The sequence below is a fragment of the Streptopelia decaocto genome, assembly GCF_964273445.1.
Source record: "Streptopelia decaocto genome assembly, chromosome: 5".
Taxonomy (NCBI): domain Eukaryota; kingdom Metazoa; phylum Chordata; class Aves; order Columbiformes; family Columbidae; genus Streptopelia; species Streptopelia decaocto.
In genome coordinates, this window is record NC_138659.1 from 68,499,378 (window position 1) to 68,517,838 (window position 18,461).

The window sequence follows — 18,461 nt, forward strand, 5'->3', positions numbered from 1 at the left end:
ATCATGTTTCTCACAGCACTTAGGAAAACTAAACTAATAAATTAGATAATTAAGCAATCAAATTAGCATTCGGTGGTTTGGTTTTGTTTTTTTTTTTTAGAATTTGCAGAAATGTTTAGAAATGTATTGTCAGGCATTGGCCTTGTGATCTAAGCAGTTCAATCTTTCCCTCTGAATTCACCCAGCACTTTTGAACCTCCTGAAGAAATATTTGAAAAGTTAATTCCTGGCTCTAGCCTTTAAAGACTGGCCAGCATTAACTTCACACATGCCAATGTAAGAGGATAAAAGTTGTGTCCAAAATTTAGAAATGTTTATGCAGTGAAGCTACCTGCAAGTTACAAACAAGAGCCAATTCCAATAAAAATGTGGTCCGCATCTGTTTGCCATTACTGTTGCAGTTGTTCCCATGGCCATTCAAGTGAAGGCAGATGCACAGCTCATTTCTAAATTTCAGAGAGTACACTGTCTAACTGATTTAGTTATAAAAAACCAAAGATTTTGAGCAGAATTGTGATGAATCAGCAGAGTTCCTGTTCCAAGTCTGCTCGAAATGTACACCCATGAAGATAACTGCGCCTACTGCAGTTAAAAATGTGCTTTTAATTGGACTTTCCTGGAAATTGATGTTTTCTCTACACTACAGGACCTGGTCTCCCTTTCATGCTCCTTGACTGGGCAACAGGTTTGGGCATGTGGTGAACGATGCAATCTGTAATTTATTCTGGCAGTAGAAATGCCTATGGAGCCCGTGCAAAGTTTAAGTGTAAGCATGTTGAGGTTTTTTAATAGGACGGTAGCAGGCAAGTAGCAGCTTTTCATGGCATGTTTTTACAACTCAAAGTAAGTGTGAGTAGGGGCTGATCTGTGATTGAGTTCAGAGAGTAGGAGGCTGAAATCATCATTTTCTTATCCAAGGGCCACCAGAGTGTCTCCCTGGGCTTCCCAACCAGTGTGAGAGTCGCTGCTTCTGACACTGGTTACCTTTGATATTGGGCAGTAATTTTCTGTTGGCACCCACTGAATGGGCAAAGGATGACAAGCTCCCCCCGATGGTGGGTTTGGACTGGGTTGATTTTCTCCTGAGAAATCATCTTGAACGTACAGAATCTATAAAACTAATGTATTGTACGGGCACTTTTGGAAACCTCAGTGGTAAAGGAAACGGCCAGTGACACAGTCTCCTTCAATCCTCTGATGAAATGCAACAAGCAGACCTTCAGAAGTGGAAATATTCCTCTCAGTCCACATTTTACCACCATTGCCCACTGCAATGGACACCAGGCAGTGATGGCATCAGCATATTTCATAGAATCATAGAATGTCCTGAGTGTAGAGGGAACCACCAGGATCATCAAGTTCAACTCCTGGCCCTGCACAGGGCAACCCCAAAATTCACATGTGTCTGAGGGTGTTGTCTAGTTGTTTTGTGAACACTGTCAGGCTTGGGGCCATGACACCTCCCTGAGGAGCCTGTTCCAGTGTCCAGCACCCTCTGGGTGAAGAACCTTTTCCTCATGTCCAACTTAAACCTCCATCTTCCTGCCATTCCCTTGGGTTCTGTCATTGGTCACTGAAGAGAAGAGCTCAGCCCTGCCCATCCTGCTCCTCTTGTGAGGAAGCTGGAGCCACCATGAGGTCTCCTCTCAGCCTCCTCCAGGCTGAACAAACCCAGTGACTTCAAGTCACTCTCATACAGCTTCGCCTCCAAACCCTTCATCAACTTCGTAGCCTCTTCTGGACACTCTCCAGTAGCTTTATATCCTTTTTATCCTGTGTCCCCAGAGCTGCACACAGTGCCCCAGGTGAGGTCGCACCAGAGCAGAGCAGGACAATCTCCCTCCTGCCCGGCTGGCAACGCTGTGCTTGATGCACCCCAAAACACAGTTGGCCCTCTTGGCCAATTATCAAAGTAATGTTAATTACAGTTTCTACAGGCACTTACTTCCAGCCACAGTATGCCAGGAGGCTCCATTAACGGTGCCATCCTCCTTCTGGAAATCTTCTGTGTGACACGCTCTCCTCCTCGCATCTGTCATCAGGCGGTGCGTGGACGCGTAGGAATATGCAAGCCAGCGAAAGACATGGTCATCTGGGGTAGGTGTGTAATCCTGGGTTTTCCACATCGACCGCACCATATCGTATGGGTACGCCACCACCAGCTCTCCTCCCTGCAAATTGCCACCCAGCACAAAAGGGATTTTTTCCATCCAGGCTATTATTGCCCGTGTCTCGACTGCCACCTGGGAGAAAAAGAAACAGCAGCTTTGTTGTGACCTGTAAAACCTGATAATTTTGTTTCAAAGGTAGACCAGATGCAAAAGTCCTGCAGTTTACTGAGTCCTCCTGAGTTTCTTAGCCAGCACAAAAGACGTGGCCAAGCAGAAGGGCTTCTTTAAATTAGAGTGCTTGCCTGCTGTTCCTTTGGAGGTCATCGACAACCCATAAAAACTAACAAAACCTTAAAGCTTGTAATTTATGCAACAGGAACATCTTTGAACAGCAAGGCCAAGAGCAGCAACTGATAAAGATGTCAGAGCCTGACAGCGCTGCCCCTGCTGAAATGGGTTTCTGAAAGACAGGATTTCTAACACAGAAATTTGTAAAGCCCACAGAACTGCCCCAATTAACTGCCTTCCCCTCAAACTGAGGGAATCTCAGCCACTATAAATAGTTGCCATTATATTTAAAAGACCATGTAAAAATAAGCTAAATTTTTGGCACTACGATCCAACAAATGACTTTAGCATAAGCCACTGCATTGGTTTTGCATATGCCTCAGCATTTGTTATTTCAAATAAAAATATAATAGAATCACAGAACAGTTTGGGTTGAAGGGCTCTTCCCTGCTCCCCCAGTGCCACCCCCAGTGCCCCCCCTGCCATGAGCAGGGACATCTTCACCAGCTCAGGTTGCTCAGAGCCCCGTCCAGCCTGGCCTGGGATGTCTCCAGGGATGGTTCATCCACCACCTCTCTGGCCAACCTGGGACAGGCTCTCACCACCCTCAGTGTCGAAAATTTCTTCCTCATGTCTAGTCTGAATGTCCCGTCCGTTAGTTTAAAACCATTACCCCTTGCCCTACTGCAACAACGTCTTTCAAATAAGAGCAATTAGAAAACCCCAGGAGAAATCTGTATGTTGAATGAGTTTGCAGAGAGCCTATCTATGCCTCAAAACTAGGGAGAAGCTTGATTCACAGGACTGAGCTCTGTGGTGGGCTTAACTTTTTCTGTCTGTTGCCACCTAAAAGTTGGAAATCAGGTTCTCCCAGGTTATTGCAATAGCTCAGGGAAAGGAGGAAGCAGTTCCCTTCCCAAAGGCTGCCTCTAATATATGGAGGTGAACAGTAATTTCTATTTCCATTGACTAACAAGCTTAGACCAGGTATGTAACTTCACCTACAAGTTACTCATTTCTTAGGGGTCTTACTCACGGTGGCGTTTTCGGACAGGTACCAGTCAGGGATCGGGATGTGATGGTTCGGAACTTTTCTTTTCTTCTGATCTTCGGACTCCCAGAGCAAAGAGTTTAAATCAGGGAAATTATTATTGATGTCAATGCCGTCCTGAGTCCATCGTCCTAAAGACCAGCCCCCTAATTCTGAACCCTTAGATTAAAAAAACAAAACAAAAAAAACACAACTTAATGCAGAACACGACAACCTGTGAGCCCTCAGCAAAGTGGGATTAGTGTCAGAGATAACTCTACACAGAAAACTGAAAGGTTGAAATTTTTCATTAACAGAAACGAATAACTGGCGCTTTTTTTTCATTTTGTATGAAACCTTGAATAAGATGAAGCAAAACCCATGAAAAATTACTTGGGCTTAGCCAAAATGTTCTGGTTTGTTTTCAAGATTTCTATTTAAGACTAGGTTTCCCCTGGGTTGCAATAGGGATGCCATATATTCCCTTCCATGGCTGTAAGTCCAGCTTTTGTATTCCAGTCTTCTACAGACTGACCTGGAAGATTTTCCAGTGCATGTGACCAGATCCTGTAATTTTCCTCCTGGTGTCTGTCTTCTTTCAGACTGAATTATTACAATGCCCAACACATCGTGCTCTCCTTAAAGACACACTATTAAATTTCAGCTATGGAAGAATGCAAATTTTCACATGCTTAGCTTGGTTTCTCGTAAGAAACACACTGCATGAATTTTCCATTTTCCATAATGGTGTTCCCATCGATCTGTACACCTCAGTATGGTTTGTTCTGGCAGTTTTAGAGACCTTTCTTTCCATACACATCTTCCCGATAGCCAATGTCACATCAAATACTGTTTCTTTCAGCTCTTTTTCTGAATGTTTCAGTAGTTTATGTTTGCTTTGATGTGCTTATTTTTTATTTGTTTGTTTTCATTGAAAAATATGACCTTTGAAAAAAATAATGACAACAGGAGCATGTTTCATTAATCTAATACAACTAAAATAATTCCTTGATACGCTCATAATGATATTACCGCTTTATAAGCTTTGTCATATCCGTCCGGGTTGACTGAGGGCAGGAGGTGGATTCTGGTGTCTTCAATGAGATGGACAATGCGCGGGTTCCCAGCCAGGTATTCCTGACACATGAACTGCATTAACAACAGGATTAGCTCACGGCCAAGCACTTCGTTCCCATGAGCTCCTGCAATGTATCGAAATTCTGGTTCACCTGTTGAAGACACATGGGGCAGAAGTGCAGTCAGAGCAGTAAATCAATATTCAACTAAATTTATTCCGTGTCAACAGCAACATTTCACTGAAGAAATGCCTTAACTGAACAAATGATAGGTGAAAATGTAGCTTTACAGAAACAAATAATTACTTTCTGCTGTTATTTTAGAGGAACAAGCTTATGTATCAATGATATCTAAAGCCACTGTGTAAAACCTCCATAACTCACTTTCCATTAAACAGATTTTTAATTATACTCACAATTTCAGCATGTCACAGGTAGATTTTTAAAGTTCTGATTGTCTAAAAATAACATTAAAAATACATTGTCGGTAGTTCATTGGGACAGATGTTAAAGCTCTTCAAAGTTAAGTCAGCTACTGTAAGTAATTGATCTCCGACTTCACACACTCCTTTACCTTCACTCATCAAATAACAGGTTCACATATATTTTCCTAGGTTATATTGAAAGCCACAATACTTGCAGTCAACTGCTTTAGAGGTGATTAGGAATAGTGCCAGCTATTTTAAAGAAGCTCTATAATTCAGTTGCCTGGCCCATGATACACTGTTTTCTGAAGGCCTCTCAAAGACAGTTAAGTAGACACAGCAGATTAGATTAATTATTCTGCTGTTAATATCTGAGATTCAAAGAGTGCAGGTTAAGATCAGCCCCAAGTCTACTGAGAGATTACGTTTACTGAGCTTCATCCCTTATGGCAAAGTACAGAAGTGTTTTAGGAGCACGTCCTAGAATTCCTCCTTGGGTGGGATGAACATGTATCAGGGTATTTATGTACATGGCAAAGCACAAGACGCCTTTATTCCAACAGCTGCCCCAGGCCCAATCATAGTGAGGTTTTTATTTTTCTCCACAGACATATCAAAGACTGAGTAAGTTTCTATTCTGAAGAATTATACCACTGTAGGGTATTGTACCCCGACACTCACCGGTGAAAGATGATTTGGAAGATTTCACCTGTCCTTGCTTGCAATGCGTTCACACCATATAAAAAAAGGGCAAATTTCTATCCAAAGCCACAAAAATCCTCACAACTAAAATCCATTCCCCAGTACTAAAATTCACTTCTATTTTGTTATTGTAAAGAATAAAACTCTTTATCATTAAAGAATTTGATCCCACATTCAAACTGCCTTCTATTTGTGCTCAGCCTCCTCTTCCCAATTTAGAAATATAGCGCTGAAGTTCCTCCCACATACATTTGAAATCTTTGCTGCCGTGAATATAATTCCATCAGTGATAATTACTGCAGATACAGAGAACGAGGATTAAACAAAAAAGACAAAACCCAACACCCTTCAACAGATTAGTTAGACTAAATCCTAACCAACTTCGTGTTCTCCGGGGTTGTCAGAAATCTCGACAGCATACAGCTTTAGTCCTTGGTTGCTTTTTCCGATATTGTAAATTCTGGTGATATTCGGGCACATTTTATTCACAGTTTTCATCAACTGCAAACGAAAAAAATGGCATATAGTTAGAGAATACAGCATCAAAACAGATCCACTAGTATTTCATTTCAAACTGGTTGCAGCAAAAACTCTGTGTTTTCTTTTCTGGTGACTTCTTAGATATAAAAGTTTTATGTTTAGTTCATGCGTTAAAGCTTTGCTGTCACACAACAAAATGTTTGTTCAGCTGGAACAAGCTGAATCGTGTCTGCTGAAACACTACAGCGTAGGTGATGTTAAAGATCTTCCTTACGTGAGATGTATTTGTCATTTTTTCACTAAATTAAGGACCTGAGGGGGAAGTCCAATAGAATTTTATTTCAACTGAGTTACACAGATGTCATCCAGATAAGGATATCTGGAGGCTAAATTGTCCCACAAACACTTCACTTTGACATGTCAGGTGAACATTAAAATTTACAAACAAGACTAAAAATTGTTATTGCAAATAGCTTTAAATGACAAGAATTTATTTGTGGGTTTTTTTTTCTTCTCCATTGGAAGGCATTAAAGAAAGAAATTAGGAATTTACTGTAAATTGGAACCCTAGGGACTATTAATTAGACAATCATTTCACAAACAAGGGTGCATACATTATTGAAGAAATATTGTAGCATAATAAAACTCTTTGCTCACACAGTGTTAATTTAGAAACAATATTGGATGATAACAAGGCTGATGATTTAAAAAATGCCATAATTAGATGTGTCTGATTCCCATGCCACCATTTACCAAATCTAAGTGGAAACAAGATTCACATTGGAAAGAACATCATTAAAATTCCTCTCATAAAAGGCTTCACTTCTATTTATAATCATGTTGCAAAGAGACTGAAAAGATGCTATTTTTGTACGTTTGTTCATCTCACACGTTGGTTTTATACATATGAGAATTTATTTTGCAAATCTAAACTCGGCATTCATCTGCAAAATACAGTCAGATATGCTCTTTCAGTGTATTGTCTAATTCCATATCTATTTTTTTTCACCACTGTCATCATATCAGTGTGCTGGTATTATGGGTACCCAGCTATTTCCATGGAAGTATTTTTAATGTTTTGGGCATACGTAAGTGTATATGTCACCATTTGTTATCCCAGCTGAAACATAAGGTGAAAACAGAGGAGAGTATTTTACATTTTACAGTGTTTGATTTAAATGTGTCAATTACTAACTTTGTGGGACAAACTTCTCATAGTCAACTGGCTCATAATGAACCAAAAATACTATAAATGGATATGGAGCTATAGAAATCTTGCTGGAGCCTCGTGGACCAAAAATTATCCAAGGTCTACTGTGTGGAGATGATTAGTTCATGTCCTACTGACAAAAGGGTTAAATGGATTATCATCAGATCAGATACAGTGTTTTTCTCCAATAGAGATAAATACTACTTTTTTCACTCTGCCAATGAGTACAGATATTGCATTAAAAGGAGGTCTATTTTAGCCAGCTGACGCCCTCTTTCTATAATGTATAAATAATGTTAGTCTCAGCTTTGTGTTTACCAATTCCTCTCCTTACACTCTCCTCAAACTGCAGGAAAGTCCCTCCTGGCTGATGTGTCGCTGCATCCAGGCAGCTCCCAAAGACGTGAAATAGCGAAGATGAACCCGTCCTTGCAGGGGTGTCTCTGAAACCGGGCTGAAGCTTTTCCTAAAATCCCTGGCACTGCAGCATTGATTCAGGAAAGCAGTTAAAAGTAAGTTAAAAGTTCATCACTAGTGAGAAAAATGCCTAGAATCAAGTTCAAAGTGCATTACAATGAGTGAAAATATTCGTATTGGCTTCAGAAAACTCCCCATCATCCCTTTAATTGCAAGCACGGGATTACTTTCCAAGTCAAAGACCCTTTCTTGAGTTAGGGCATCTGTAGCAGACCTCACTGTGCCTCTTTTATAACACTATGCATATAGTAACTTAGTTAAATGCTTATATAAAAGTGCAATACTGAAAATAAACATATTTCATATTTGCTTTTCTCATATCCATTTCCTACAAAAGGCACAACAGGTCACCTGAAATGTCACAGTGTTTTCTCTGCGCTTTGCACAAACTGTCCAAGACAATTGATGGTAACAATCAGTCAGGGCTTTATTAGCAAGCAGCAGGACTGTAAAACACTTCGACAATTATGTTCTCTAACAGTTCTGAGTTGACAGTTCCTATTTGTTTGTCACTACCAATTATTTACTCTATTAGCGTCCTGGAAAAAGACCGCACACAGTCCTCAAAGAAGCCTCACAAAACTGGTCTCTTGAAGGTCCATTTCACAGAAAAGGTACATTAAACCCAGGTCTAAGTGCCGTCTACACTTAGAGGAGGCAAAAGGGTTCTCAGTCAATGCCTTTCAGGTTATGACTATTCTTTACTGTCTGTGGAAATCTCTGTATTTCTTGTTCTGCTGTGGGCAAAACAAGAAACTACCTCCTCCTTGAGCTTGGAGACTATCAGACAGAGACGGTCAATCTGGCTTTGCATGCAACCTGGATGTTCACTGGGTATCTCTCTAGTCTTCTACATTTGGTTGTTTCGCCCTAAAATAAACCGGTTCAACTAGTAACATATACAGTGATCTTTAATTCAGAAGAATTATCTGCATTATCATTACATCACTTCATAAATACAGCTGGTCATGAAGAGCAACACAAGACCTCAGGGCTGCTCAGAGTCTGGCTTGTCCGAAGATACGAGTGACATCCAGGTAAGCGTGTTTCAAAATTAACATTGCTATTTCCTAATATATGACCAGGTTAGCTATTTCAAAGACAGAGTTGTACTCAAATGTCCATCTCAGACTATTCCCGGGGATATCTATAAATTATTTTAACAGCTTCCTATACAGAATGAATGCAAATATTTCGGACTGTAAGACAATCCTGCCTTCTGCATACAAGATACAGGGAGTGTTCCCATTGACTGAAAGAAGAATCTTGAATGCTCTTTTAAAAGAAAACATTGGTACTATAAATTTCATCTTCCTAAACAGAGAGTTCTATTAAGATAATGTGACACAGAGAAGATCCCTCCCTCTCAGAAATAGTTGACATATTGCAATGTAATATGATGATCCCAAAAATGGCCCAGGGAACACGTTTTTCTCCTCCATTTTCAATTTTAATGATAAATAACTCCAAAGAACAGCATTTTTCTAAGATGGTTGGCAGTGAAGTAGCTAGCAAAACTGACAATAATGCACAGTATATTTTTTTTAATTGACTCTGGAAATTGACAGTTATTCTTCCATTTTACACTCAGAAAATAAATTATTAAGTTCTAAGAATAGTTTCGGGGATCTAAGACTTATCACAAGGCAAAACATAGTCTTCTGCCTACCAGCAGCAGAACCCAATTAGAATCCAATGAGCTCTAAATAAATTAACTATTTTGACACACGGAAAACCAGGAACTGAAAAACACAGTCAAAACCAGTTCACAACTGACCAGCCGCAGTCGAAAATTTTCTACTTGCAAGAAAAGTAGACAAAAAAAATCTGTTTTAAAGCTGTGTTTTTCTTCCAAAGATACCTGACCAGCCTGTCTTTCTGCAATGAGGATCTGAAATACACTTTATTTTATTGTTCTTGACAGTAATTATGCCAATTGAGTTTATACTTGTCTAATCTTTGTACTAAGAAATATAGGCCACAAAATCTCTGCCGAAATAAATGTGACTCAGTAGACAATTGCTCAATAAAAATGAATGGTGATTCATGCAGTATAAATACACTGAAAATTCAGCATCCGGCAAATGATTCACACACTTCAAGTCCTTCTTTATATTTGAAGGGCAAGTGGGCAGAAATATTTCTTTAGCACAACACACACCTTTGCCTGTGGTGATATGAAGCAAGATTAAAAACAACAATAAAAACAACAACACGGTAACCCACTTGATGTCAAAGGAACAAGATTAACAAGGCTGGCTTGTAGGTTTAAAATTATACTAACAGGATTTTTTTTTTTTACTAGTGGTTTTTTTTTTGGTCAGTTTTTGCAGATTTTCACAACTGCGAATACAGAATTGGATTCTGTTTATTCTCATTATCCCAAACCACAAAAATATAGGAGAATTCTGATGGCTAAGTCAGGGTCAAATCTGATAGAAGAAACCACTGAACATTCATAACTCAAATATACATGGAAGAAAAATGATGGCACGTTGTGTGTAAATGCTCCCTCTGTCATGGAGTGTCACTTGTTTAAGGTTGGATGATGTACAAATTAAGCCTTTAGGATTTTAATGGTTAAAACAGAAAAAAATAAATAGATTGCAGACACTGTTTAATATAATTTTTAACAGGTATAATTCAGATTCCATAAGCCTGCACCCATCCATCATATCCAGGAGGTGATGCACCGGCCTCTTTGCCTACCTGCCTCATTTCCTTGTAGTTGTGATGCTTAAAGTCAAGATTATCTGTGGTTGTCATTTCATTTCTTCTGTGGTAATAATTATTTGGGTCTGAGAAAAGAAATAAAAGAATTTTCATCTGTTTATTAGTTTTGAATATAAGGATGCTTAGCCACAACGCATGAAGAAATGCAGAAATCTGAATTCCACTGTTCTACATGCATTCAAAACAGGTTTTCAAAAGCAAAACAACAAATTTGAAATATTTCTGGTTATTGCTCAAATCAGCTCATATGGATTCAAAGAGAAGCAAGGAGGCAGCAGGAATCAGCTTGCTGAACAGCTGCTTGGCACCAACTGAACTGCAACAGAAAGCAGAAGAGCATCCTACGGCTACAGAGAAGGGCAAAAGATGCTGGAAAATGATGAGCCAGATGCAAGATAAAAGAGTGGGGGAAAAAGCCACACCGGAGGAAAAAACCCCAGTAAATGTTTTGTGTCTGTTTGATTAAATTACTGTTATAAGATATAAGGAATTATCTTTTCGTTTTCTGGAGTATTTTTAGAGTCTATGCAGTGCTTGCAAAATACAGAAAGGTCTACTGTGAATGCTAAGCATTCCTGAGTATATTCCTAAACATTTTCAGTGGGAGTCAGAGGTCTTTGTTACTTTAAAATTAGCATATTTATTTCTATATGGATATAAGTTATAGTTTGCATTTTGAAGAATCAAAGGAGAATATGTAGATAGAACAATAACTTTTATTTCCTTGACTTTCCAGGCCATTCACCTAGATAAAAAACAGCCAAGACTGTTAGGGCTCAGCTCTGTATTTCCTGACAAATATATATATGCTCCTAAACTTGATCTATTCTGATTTATTTTTAGATGTAAACAAGTCTATTTGGGAAACATTGGAAACATTCCTTAATTTGCCATATCTGGAATGTCTGGGGGTTTGAGTAATCGTTTGTCAAACCAGTGGCTGTCAGGCTGCTATGATAAATTGCTTCCCTTCCACAAAATCATCTTCGTTTGGTTTAAATTTTTTAGAAAAAGAAAGACAAAAATCAAAGCCTAAATATAATCCAGTCTTATTGCAACACAACCAAAAGACAGTCCCTAGAGAAGAAAAATGATTTTTTTTAAACAGTACCACATAAAAGTTGCAATTTTTGGGCGGGTAGGAAAAGCATAATTATTATTAGGAAGAATACATAGGTACTGTCTTCCAATGACAAACAAATTATTGAAAACTTGTAACACATAAAAATATTGAAGACATTTAAGCTTCATATTTGTGATGTTAAATCTTCTAAATACTCAAATTTCTTTTCGCTATAAAATTTTTTCTTATGTGGCAGGAAAGCAAACTCTGAACTCTTTATGTTATTTATGAAATGAAACACGCAAAGTCCATTAAGCTTCACTGTAACATTGCCCATGTTCTCTACCACTTACTTGCTCTTCATTCACATGTTTGTCTCTACTTCTGTTCCCTAATCTACAGAAGAAATACTGGAAGGTCAGTTGAATGCTACTCCACAAATATTACTGAAAAATGTAAAAAAAAAATCATCCCTCAACAAAATCTAGTTGTTCAATACAGTCTGTGCTTTCCAGTAAGTACTTATTCTATATATAGCAAGACCACCTGGAAATAGATTTGAATTAGAACCTAATTGGGTGAGGAAACAAGATTTCTTTGCTTATAAAACAAAAGTTTTGAAGAATCAAGAGGGTTAAGTTTCATATAATGCGCCTGCATTTTTAGGTCTTATTTCCAGCCTAACAGCGGGCTAAATTGATGCAAATCCACTGTCGGTAGCAATGCTGCGGTGACCCTGCAGATGACTGGAATCACAGAATGTTAGGGATTGGAAGGAACCTCAAAAGATCATCTAGTCCAATCAAAACCCTTAAAGGTCAACCCATGTTAATTTGAGAAATTGTTATTATTACATTGAAGACTGAGAAATGGAAATTATAAAATATCCAATGCTTCTAGCTATGCACAGTGTGTTTAATGCCACACAAAATCTCTTCAGCATTGTAAAAATACCTCTGTGTTGTAAAAGGATAAAAATAAACATCATAAAACTGCCAGGATGTTGAAGGCTTTCTCTATCACCACGAGCCAAAATATACAGCAACTGATTTTTTTTTTCATAATACTTTAATCCCATTCCTTTCAAAGTCTGGCACTTTTTCAATACATCAAACATGAATATCATGGGAATGATTGTGAATGCTGTAGAGTTGGTGGAAACTTCAAAAAGTTGCCCAGTGAGAACAATTGTATCTCTGGTCTGCCCTCAAAACCAGTGCGCAACCTGCCAGCTCCCTGGAGAATTAACACTCCTATTTTGCCAGGGTCCACTGTGAGTCCGCTTGGAACACTGAGATGTCTACTGCAGCAGGAATAAAGATTAGCAAATTAAAAGCTAAAATGTAGAAAGGCACAAGGATCTGTTGCGCAGCTGGTTCTTTCATAAAACAGAGAATAAGAGACCAAAAATCTCAAACCACAGAAGAACTCGATTTGAAGTACACTCATTTATTCATGGCAATACCTCAAACAGTTTCTGTCTCTTCCAAGGAAAAAGATCCTGCAAATGTGTGGCACTCTCATTTATACAGGGGAATATATTAGTTTTTTCTACCACTTTATGTTACCAGTAGAGTTGATTAATTTTGCAAGTAAAGGTAGCTTGTTACCATCATACTTCTCCTCTTCATACAGATGGACACATGATTAAGAAGACTTTTCTGCCTTCTGTTTGATCTCGTTCTACAATGCCCAACTACTTTCCAGCATGAGAGCTCTGGGGTCTTCCTACAAAAAGTACCATAGAGCTCAGCAGTTTGACGTATAGAAGGAATTTTCTGTTATATTACGGCTCTAGACATCACCTCAAGCAGTGGAGCCCTGATGCTTCCAGTGGGTTTCCAATTATTACGCTAACAACAGCATCTATTGGTCTTTTTGACCTTCTTAATTTTAAAATGTTCCTTTAACTTGCATGGAAAGGTACGAAATGAGCTTTGCCATGACCTGAAGATGGAATCAACACTCATAAAAGAGTATGATCAGAATACTCTCATTTATTAAGTAAAACTTGCATCCGTTTCCGACACGGTTTGTTCACCTGCTTCATCCTCACAGAAATTGTACAGGGAGGGAGCTTGCAAGCTCAGAAACAGGGCTCACATATGCCAAATGGATGAGATAATTAAGTCATTCCAAGTGATTTAGATTAGTTTTTAATGAATAGTCTAGTTTAAATCCTTTAGACTCCCTTAAAAACCTCACTGTGTCTTTTTTGCAAATGACTGATTTTTTTTTTCATTTCCGTGTAATATAAGTGAATGTGACTCGTCTTCATAAAATCGAACATGTCACAGACAGCACACGCGTAATCTTGAAAACATCTGCTGGCAGACATATCAGAGGACTGTGAATTTTTTTCCACATGATCTATTTCATGGCAGTCATGATCATTCACATCACACATTAAATCAACAGGGAAATAATATTCTGCAACTATATATGGATTTTCTTCTGTATATGTTGATGCGTACTTGAACGCTGCACAACTAATTCCAGTTAAGGATAATGAACGATAATAATGTGTAAGAGAAAAAACAAACTCTTAACCTGTGGTAGTTGTTTCTAATGATTTCCTACAGTTTGATTCTAATAATAATGGTAATTCTGAGGCCTGGCAATAGTCTTCCAGAATAGTATTCATCTCATTGTACAAATAAAATACGAAAGAAAACCTTTTAATGACACCCACTGCATTGCTGGGGGATGTTACACATCTGTATTGATGACTACGGGGAAACATAATATATCGCCTTAACTCCAATATATTGCAAATAAATCCCAAGAGAGTTATTGGAATTGGTGTCATTTTTATTCAGTCTTTGCTCAAGCAAGCTTCAAGAAAAAAAGTTTTCAATTGCTCAAGATTAAGGTTTAGCTTTGCAATGATAAAAGCAGAACACAAGGACAGACTGTCACTCTAAGTAAAAATTTACTCTCAGGACTAATCAGCTGAATTTAGTCCTGCTATGTGCACATTCACTTGTAGTGAAAAATACTTGTAGAAAGTTACAGTTTTATGCAAAACGAGCACATTTGTAGACTTAACCAGGGAGCCTGGCAAGAGAAGAGACAAGAAATGAAAACGGGACTGAAAGATGCATCCACTGCAAAACACGGGACTCCATTACAGAGCAGTTTGTCTTTTATCTTGGGTTGAAAGTGATGGCATAATCATGATACCAGTGATAGTTTTCTATCTAAGAACTATTAAAAATTAAATTTAATCACAAATGTATTCCATTAAAATAATTGACTATTGCCATGAATACTCTACACTATAAATAAATGCATGAAGAGCTCAGTTAATTTCCTCTCTCCTGTCTCTCAGCACTTTTGATCATAGGAAGTTTCTTTCTGATTTTCTTTAGGTCTGAGAAAGAACAGGCAAGGAAAGTACATCCATCCCTCTGAGGCAACTGCAAAAGATTGCGCATGTCAGTCTACATCGATGCAAATACCAACATTTTTGGAAACTGGAAAGGGAATTAAATGCTGGTGCTTTTGTCCTGTTTTTCCCCAGCAAGAAGTGGCAGCACCGATTCGCTGCTATAGGTAGGACTTTCTGGCATCTTTACTACACAGGGAAATGTTTTTCCCTTGGTGAAACAGCAAATCACTTCTGTTGCTTGAAAGAAAGTACTGACATGGTTGGATAACACAGCTTCTTTTGTAGAGCTACTACAGCAGTCTAGAAAAAGTTGTTTGTCAAAACTAACCCACAATACACCAAAAACATATGCTATGAATAATATATAAACATTTCGCTGATAAAAATTACAATCATCTTATATAATACCGATCGGATAATCAATTAACTTCTCTGTTCCAATTATCTAAATGGGTCCTAGCTGCCTTTAACTGCATTTTCATCACATTCTGTCAGTGCTAAATTTGTATCTTATTCAGGTTTCTTCTTTATCTTGCATTCCTTTCTTACCCTCCCTTGCGAGCCTACATGATGGAAAGATGACATGTAGTATAGACCGAATGCAAATCACTTAATTTATTCAGAGATGAATAAAGACATAAAACCTACCATTACAAGTTTAAAAGACATGAAAATAAATCTGCAGGTATGAAAAATGACTGACTTTCCTTCCACACCACTTTTTTTCTTGAGTATTTCCCTATGCCCCATCTGTCCCCGCATTGTCATTAACTCAGGAGGACACGTGCATGGGATCTCAAAACAATGACCAAACTGCTTCTACTGAAAACATGATTTCTTGTATGTTCACATTCAAGGTACAAATATAATAGAAAACATACCAAGTACCCAAGGAAACTGAGCATCACATAACTTTTTAAATGGGTCTTTGGGCTTTGGAAAGGATGAAGTGTGAACTGCTAGAGCTCCACCTCCTGATTTTGATGAATTGAGGAGACTTGCTCAGTTTTACAGAGGAAAATTTTGTCAGGAAAAAAAACCCGTTGGTTTCTAGTCACACAGTCAATACAGCGTGATACAGCAGTTCTATCAAAGGGGCTGGACCTGTGGCCAAACCAGTCAGTCATCTAAACTGGGACAAGTAAGATGACACCAGTAATGGGAGAAGAAGCCCATTTACAGGGAACTGCAAAAAGTAAGTCATGTCCTACAGGAGGAAAACATGCACGAAAAGGCCTCTGCAACCTGGGAAACAGCTTTGTTTTGAGAGCCTCGCGTGCGATGAATAAAATGAGCTGGAAGAAAGAAATGTCAGTCCTTTCTGAGCAAAAAAAAAAAAAAGATGGGTCAGCAGCTTATCAAAACCTATTAGTTCTTTCAGTCCAATTACATTTTGAATAAACACATCCCATTCCTATTGTGTTTCTCAATGAATGATTCTGGTATTTTCTTTCAGGAATAAACTGAATCAGCCACTGCAGGCAGTTAACTCCATAAATGACTACCAAGAAGAAGCACTGATGCTGTTTCCAATCTAATCCAAGACCTGTGACAAGATATAACAGCACCCACTGCAACACTGGTGGAACTGCAGGTATGTTTGTACCTCAGTAGCACCTTCACCCACTGATACAGCCCCGTGCAGCTGAAGGGTGACAAATGCTGACACTGCCTAGCAGAGTTTAGCCCTGTAGGGCTGTATACTAAATAAAAATCTAGTAGGAATAACTGCTGCACTTAATAAAAATCACCTGTCCAAATATCAACATTTTTGATCTTTCCTCTAAGTACAGTTTTATGGAATAGAAAAGGATTGTGAAAATTTCCCGACAAATTGCTCCCTGAACTAGTTTGAGCATCATCTCTATAATTCCCTGGAGACCTTCGTGTGTGTCCTCCACGCCAGTAAAGTCATGGTGCTGAAGAAATCTATACTGTTCCTTCAGCCTCTCACCCTGCTATAGAGAACAGATCCTCTGCAAACCCACACAGGAATTTGGGATAGGTGACCTCTTTCCAACAGCCCACCAGTCCTTTCAAGAGCTGAGGGGAAATACAGGCTCAGAAATTGCCCCTGTGGGGTAAAAAGCACAGTGAGAAACAAGCAACTCACAGGGCTGAAGTTTCCTAAACCCACAGTTGAAATAAATCAGAATCCCACTGAAAACATGAATATTCACGTACACAGGACACATTTGGTCACTGCCACTCGAGGCCAAGATGTACTTGTTACCCTCAAAAATGCAGTTTCTAAGTACTCCAAACTTCCACTGAGTCATCGTAATACACCTGCAGACTGTTTGATGACATTACTTGCCCCATATTTCTCTTCATCAGAAAATTATCCTTTCCTTGCCCCAGACTAGTTTGTTGCTTGTTTGTTTGTTTTCATGAGTATTTAAACACCTTGAGGACAAAAATCAGGCTACCTCTGGCTGGCATGTGAAGACCCTACATCAACATGGAACTGGAGGCAGCGAGTCTCTGAGCAGCAGCAACAGGAGCAGCTAAAGTGGTAGTGATAGGCTTGGGAAAGGCAGTTCTCTTTCTGGCTTTAATATTTCTGCAAATACTATTCATAGCCCCCTGTAACAAAAAGAGAGAGCTATCCCCAAGTGCCAGAATTTTAAGATCAAAGAGGGAAAAGAAAAGGCAGATGAGAGATGCAGAATGAGCAGTGGGCAACTTAGAAAAGGTTTGAACAAACAGGTTTTCCAATATTTATATACATATATACATATGTAGACACAAATCCATCATAAGACTATTTATAATGTGCTTAATAGGAACATTTTTGCCATAATTTGCAGTACCGAATGTCCACCCCCCCTTTTTTAAGTGGCCTCATACAAGGTTTCACTTTGTACACGCTGTTTAGCAAAACCTTAATTGCACTTTGCACTCATATGTTAAGAGAAACAGCTAATATCCAAAGTTTATGCTTATCTTCAGGTTGTGTCTTTTCCAGAGTCTTTAACCAAGGGTAGGAGCATCTACCTTCACCAGAAACCTACCAGGGGTCATGCTGGATTTGATAATGTTTGAAATTTGCTAGAAATTCTTTACATCTCTGACTCCCCTCCCTCCCCCGTACAGGATAAGCTCCAGTTCAGTCACAGTATTTGCCTTCCAGTTAATTCAGGGAAGTCTTATGGCCTGCACAGTGAAATATTAATTAAAAGGGAAAAAAAAAATAATCAGACTACATAATTATAATGGTTCTTTCCTAGCCTAGAAGCTTAAGATATCTGCAAGTGACTGTCCTGGTGTGTAACTCTATTGCCTCTTTACTACATGTACCTGCAGTAAGATTAATTGCACTGCACTTCAGCCCAAACAACAGAGAAAATCTTGTTAGATCATCCATGCAATCTTGTTTTATTAATAAAGCCACTTATAGATAGTGTGCAGTTGCACTGGAAGAGGTATCCTGATACTGTCCATGTATCTGGACAAATATTTTGTGTTTCTTTTT

The 18,461-nt window shown here is 38.8% G+C and overlaps 1 protein-coding gene across 1 annotated transcript in view; it reads right to left on the minus strand.

The window, feature by feature from the left end:
• CPXM2 (carboxypeptidase X, M14 family member 2) overlaps positions 1–18,461 on the minus strand; it is a 75,173-nt gene that overhangs the window by 11,083 nt on the left and 45,629 nt on the right. The window contains exons 6-10 of the mRNA XM_082054521.1: positions 10,509–10,597; positions 6,010–6,133; positions 4,462–4,658; positions 3,436–3,609; positions 1,946–2,243 (exon numbers count right to left, since the gene is read on the minus strand). Of these exons, the coding sequence (XP_081910647.1) occupies positions 1,946–2,243; positions 3,436–3,609; positions 4,462–4,658; positions 6,010–6,133; positions 10,509–10,597 (882 nt within the window). The remainder of the gene's footprint in view (positions 1–1,945; positions 2,244–3,435; positions 3,610–4,461; positions 4,659–6,009; positions 6,134–10,508; positions 10,598–18,461) is intronic.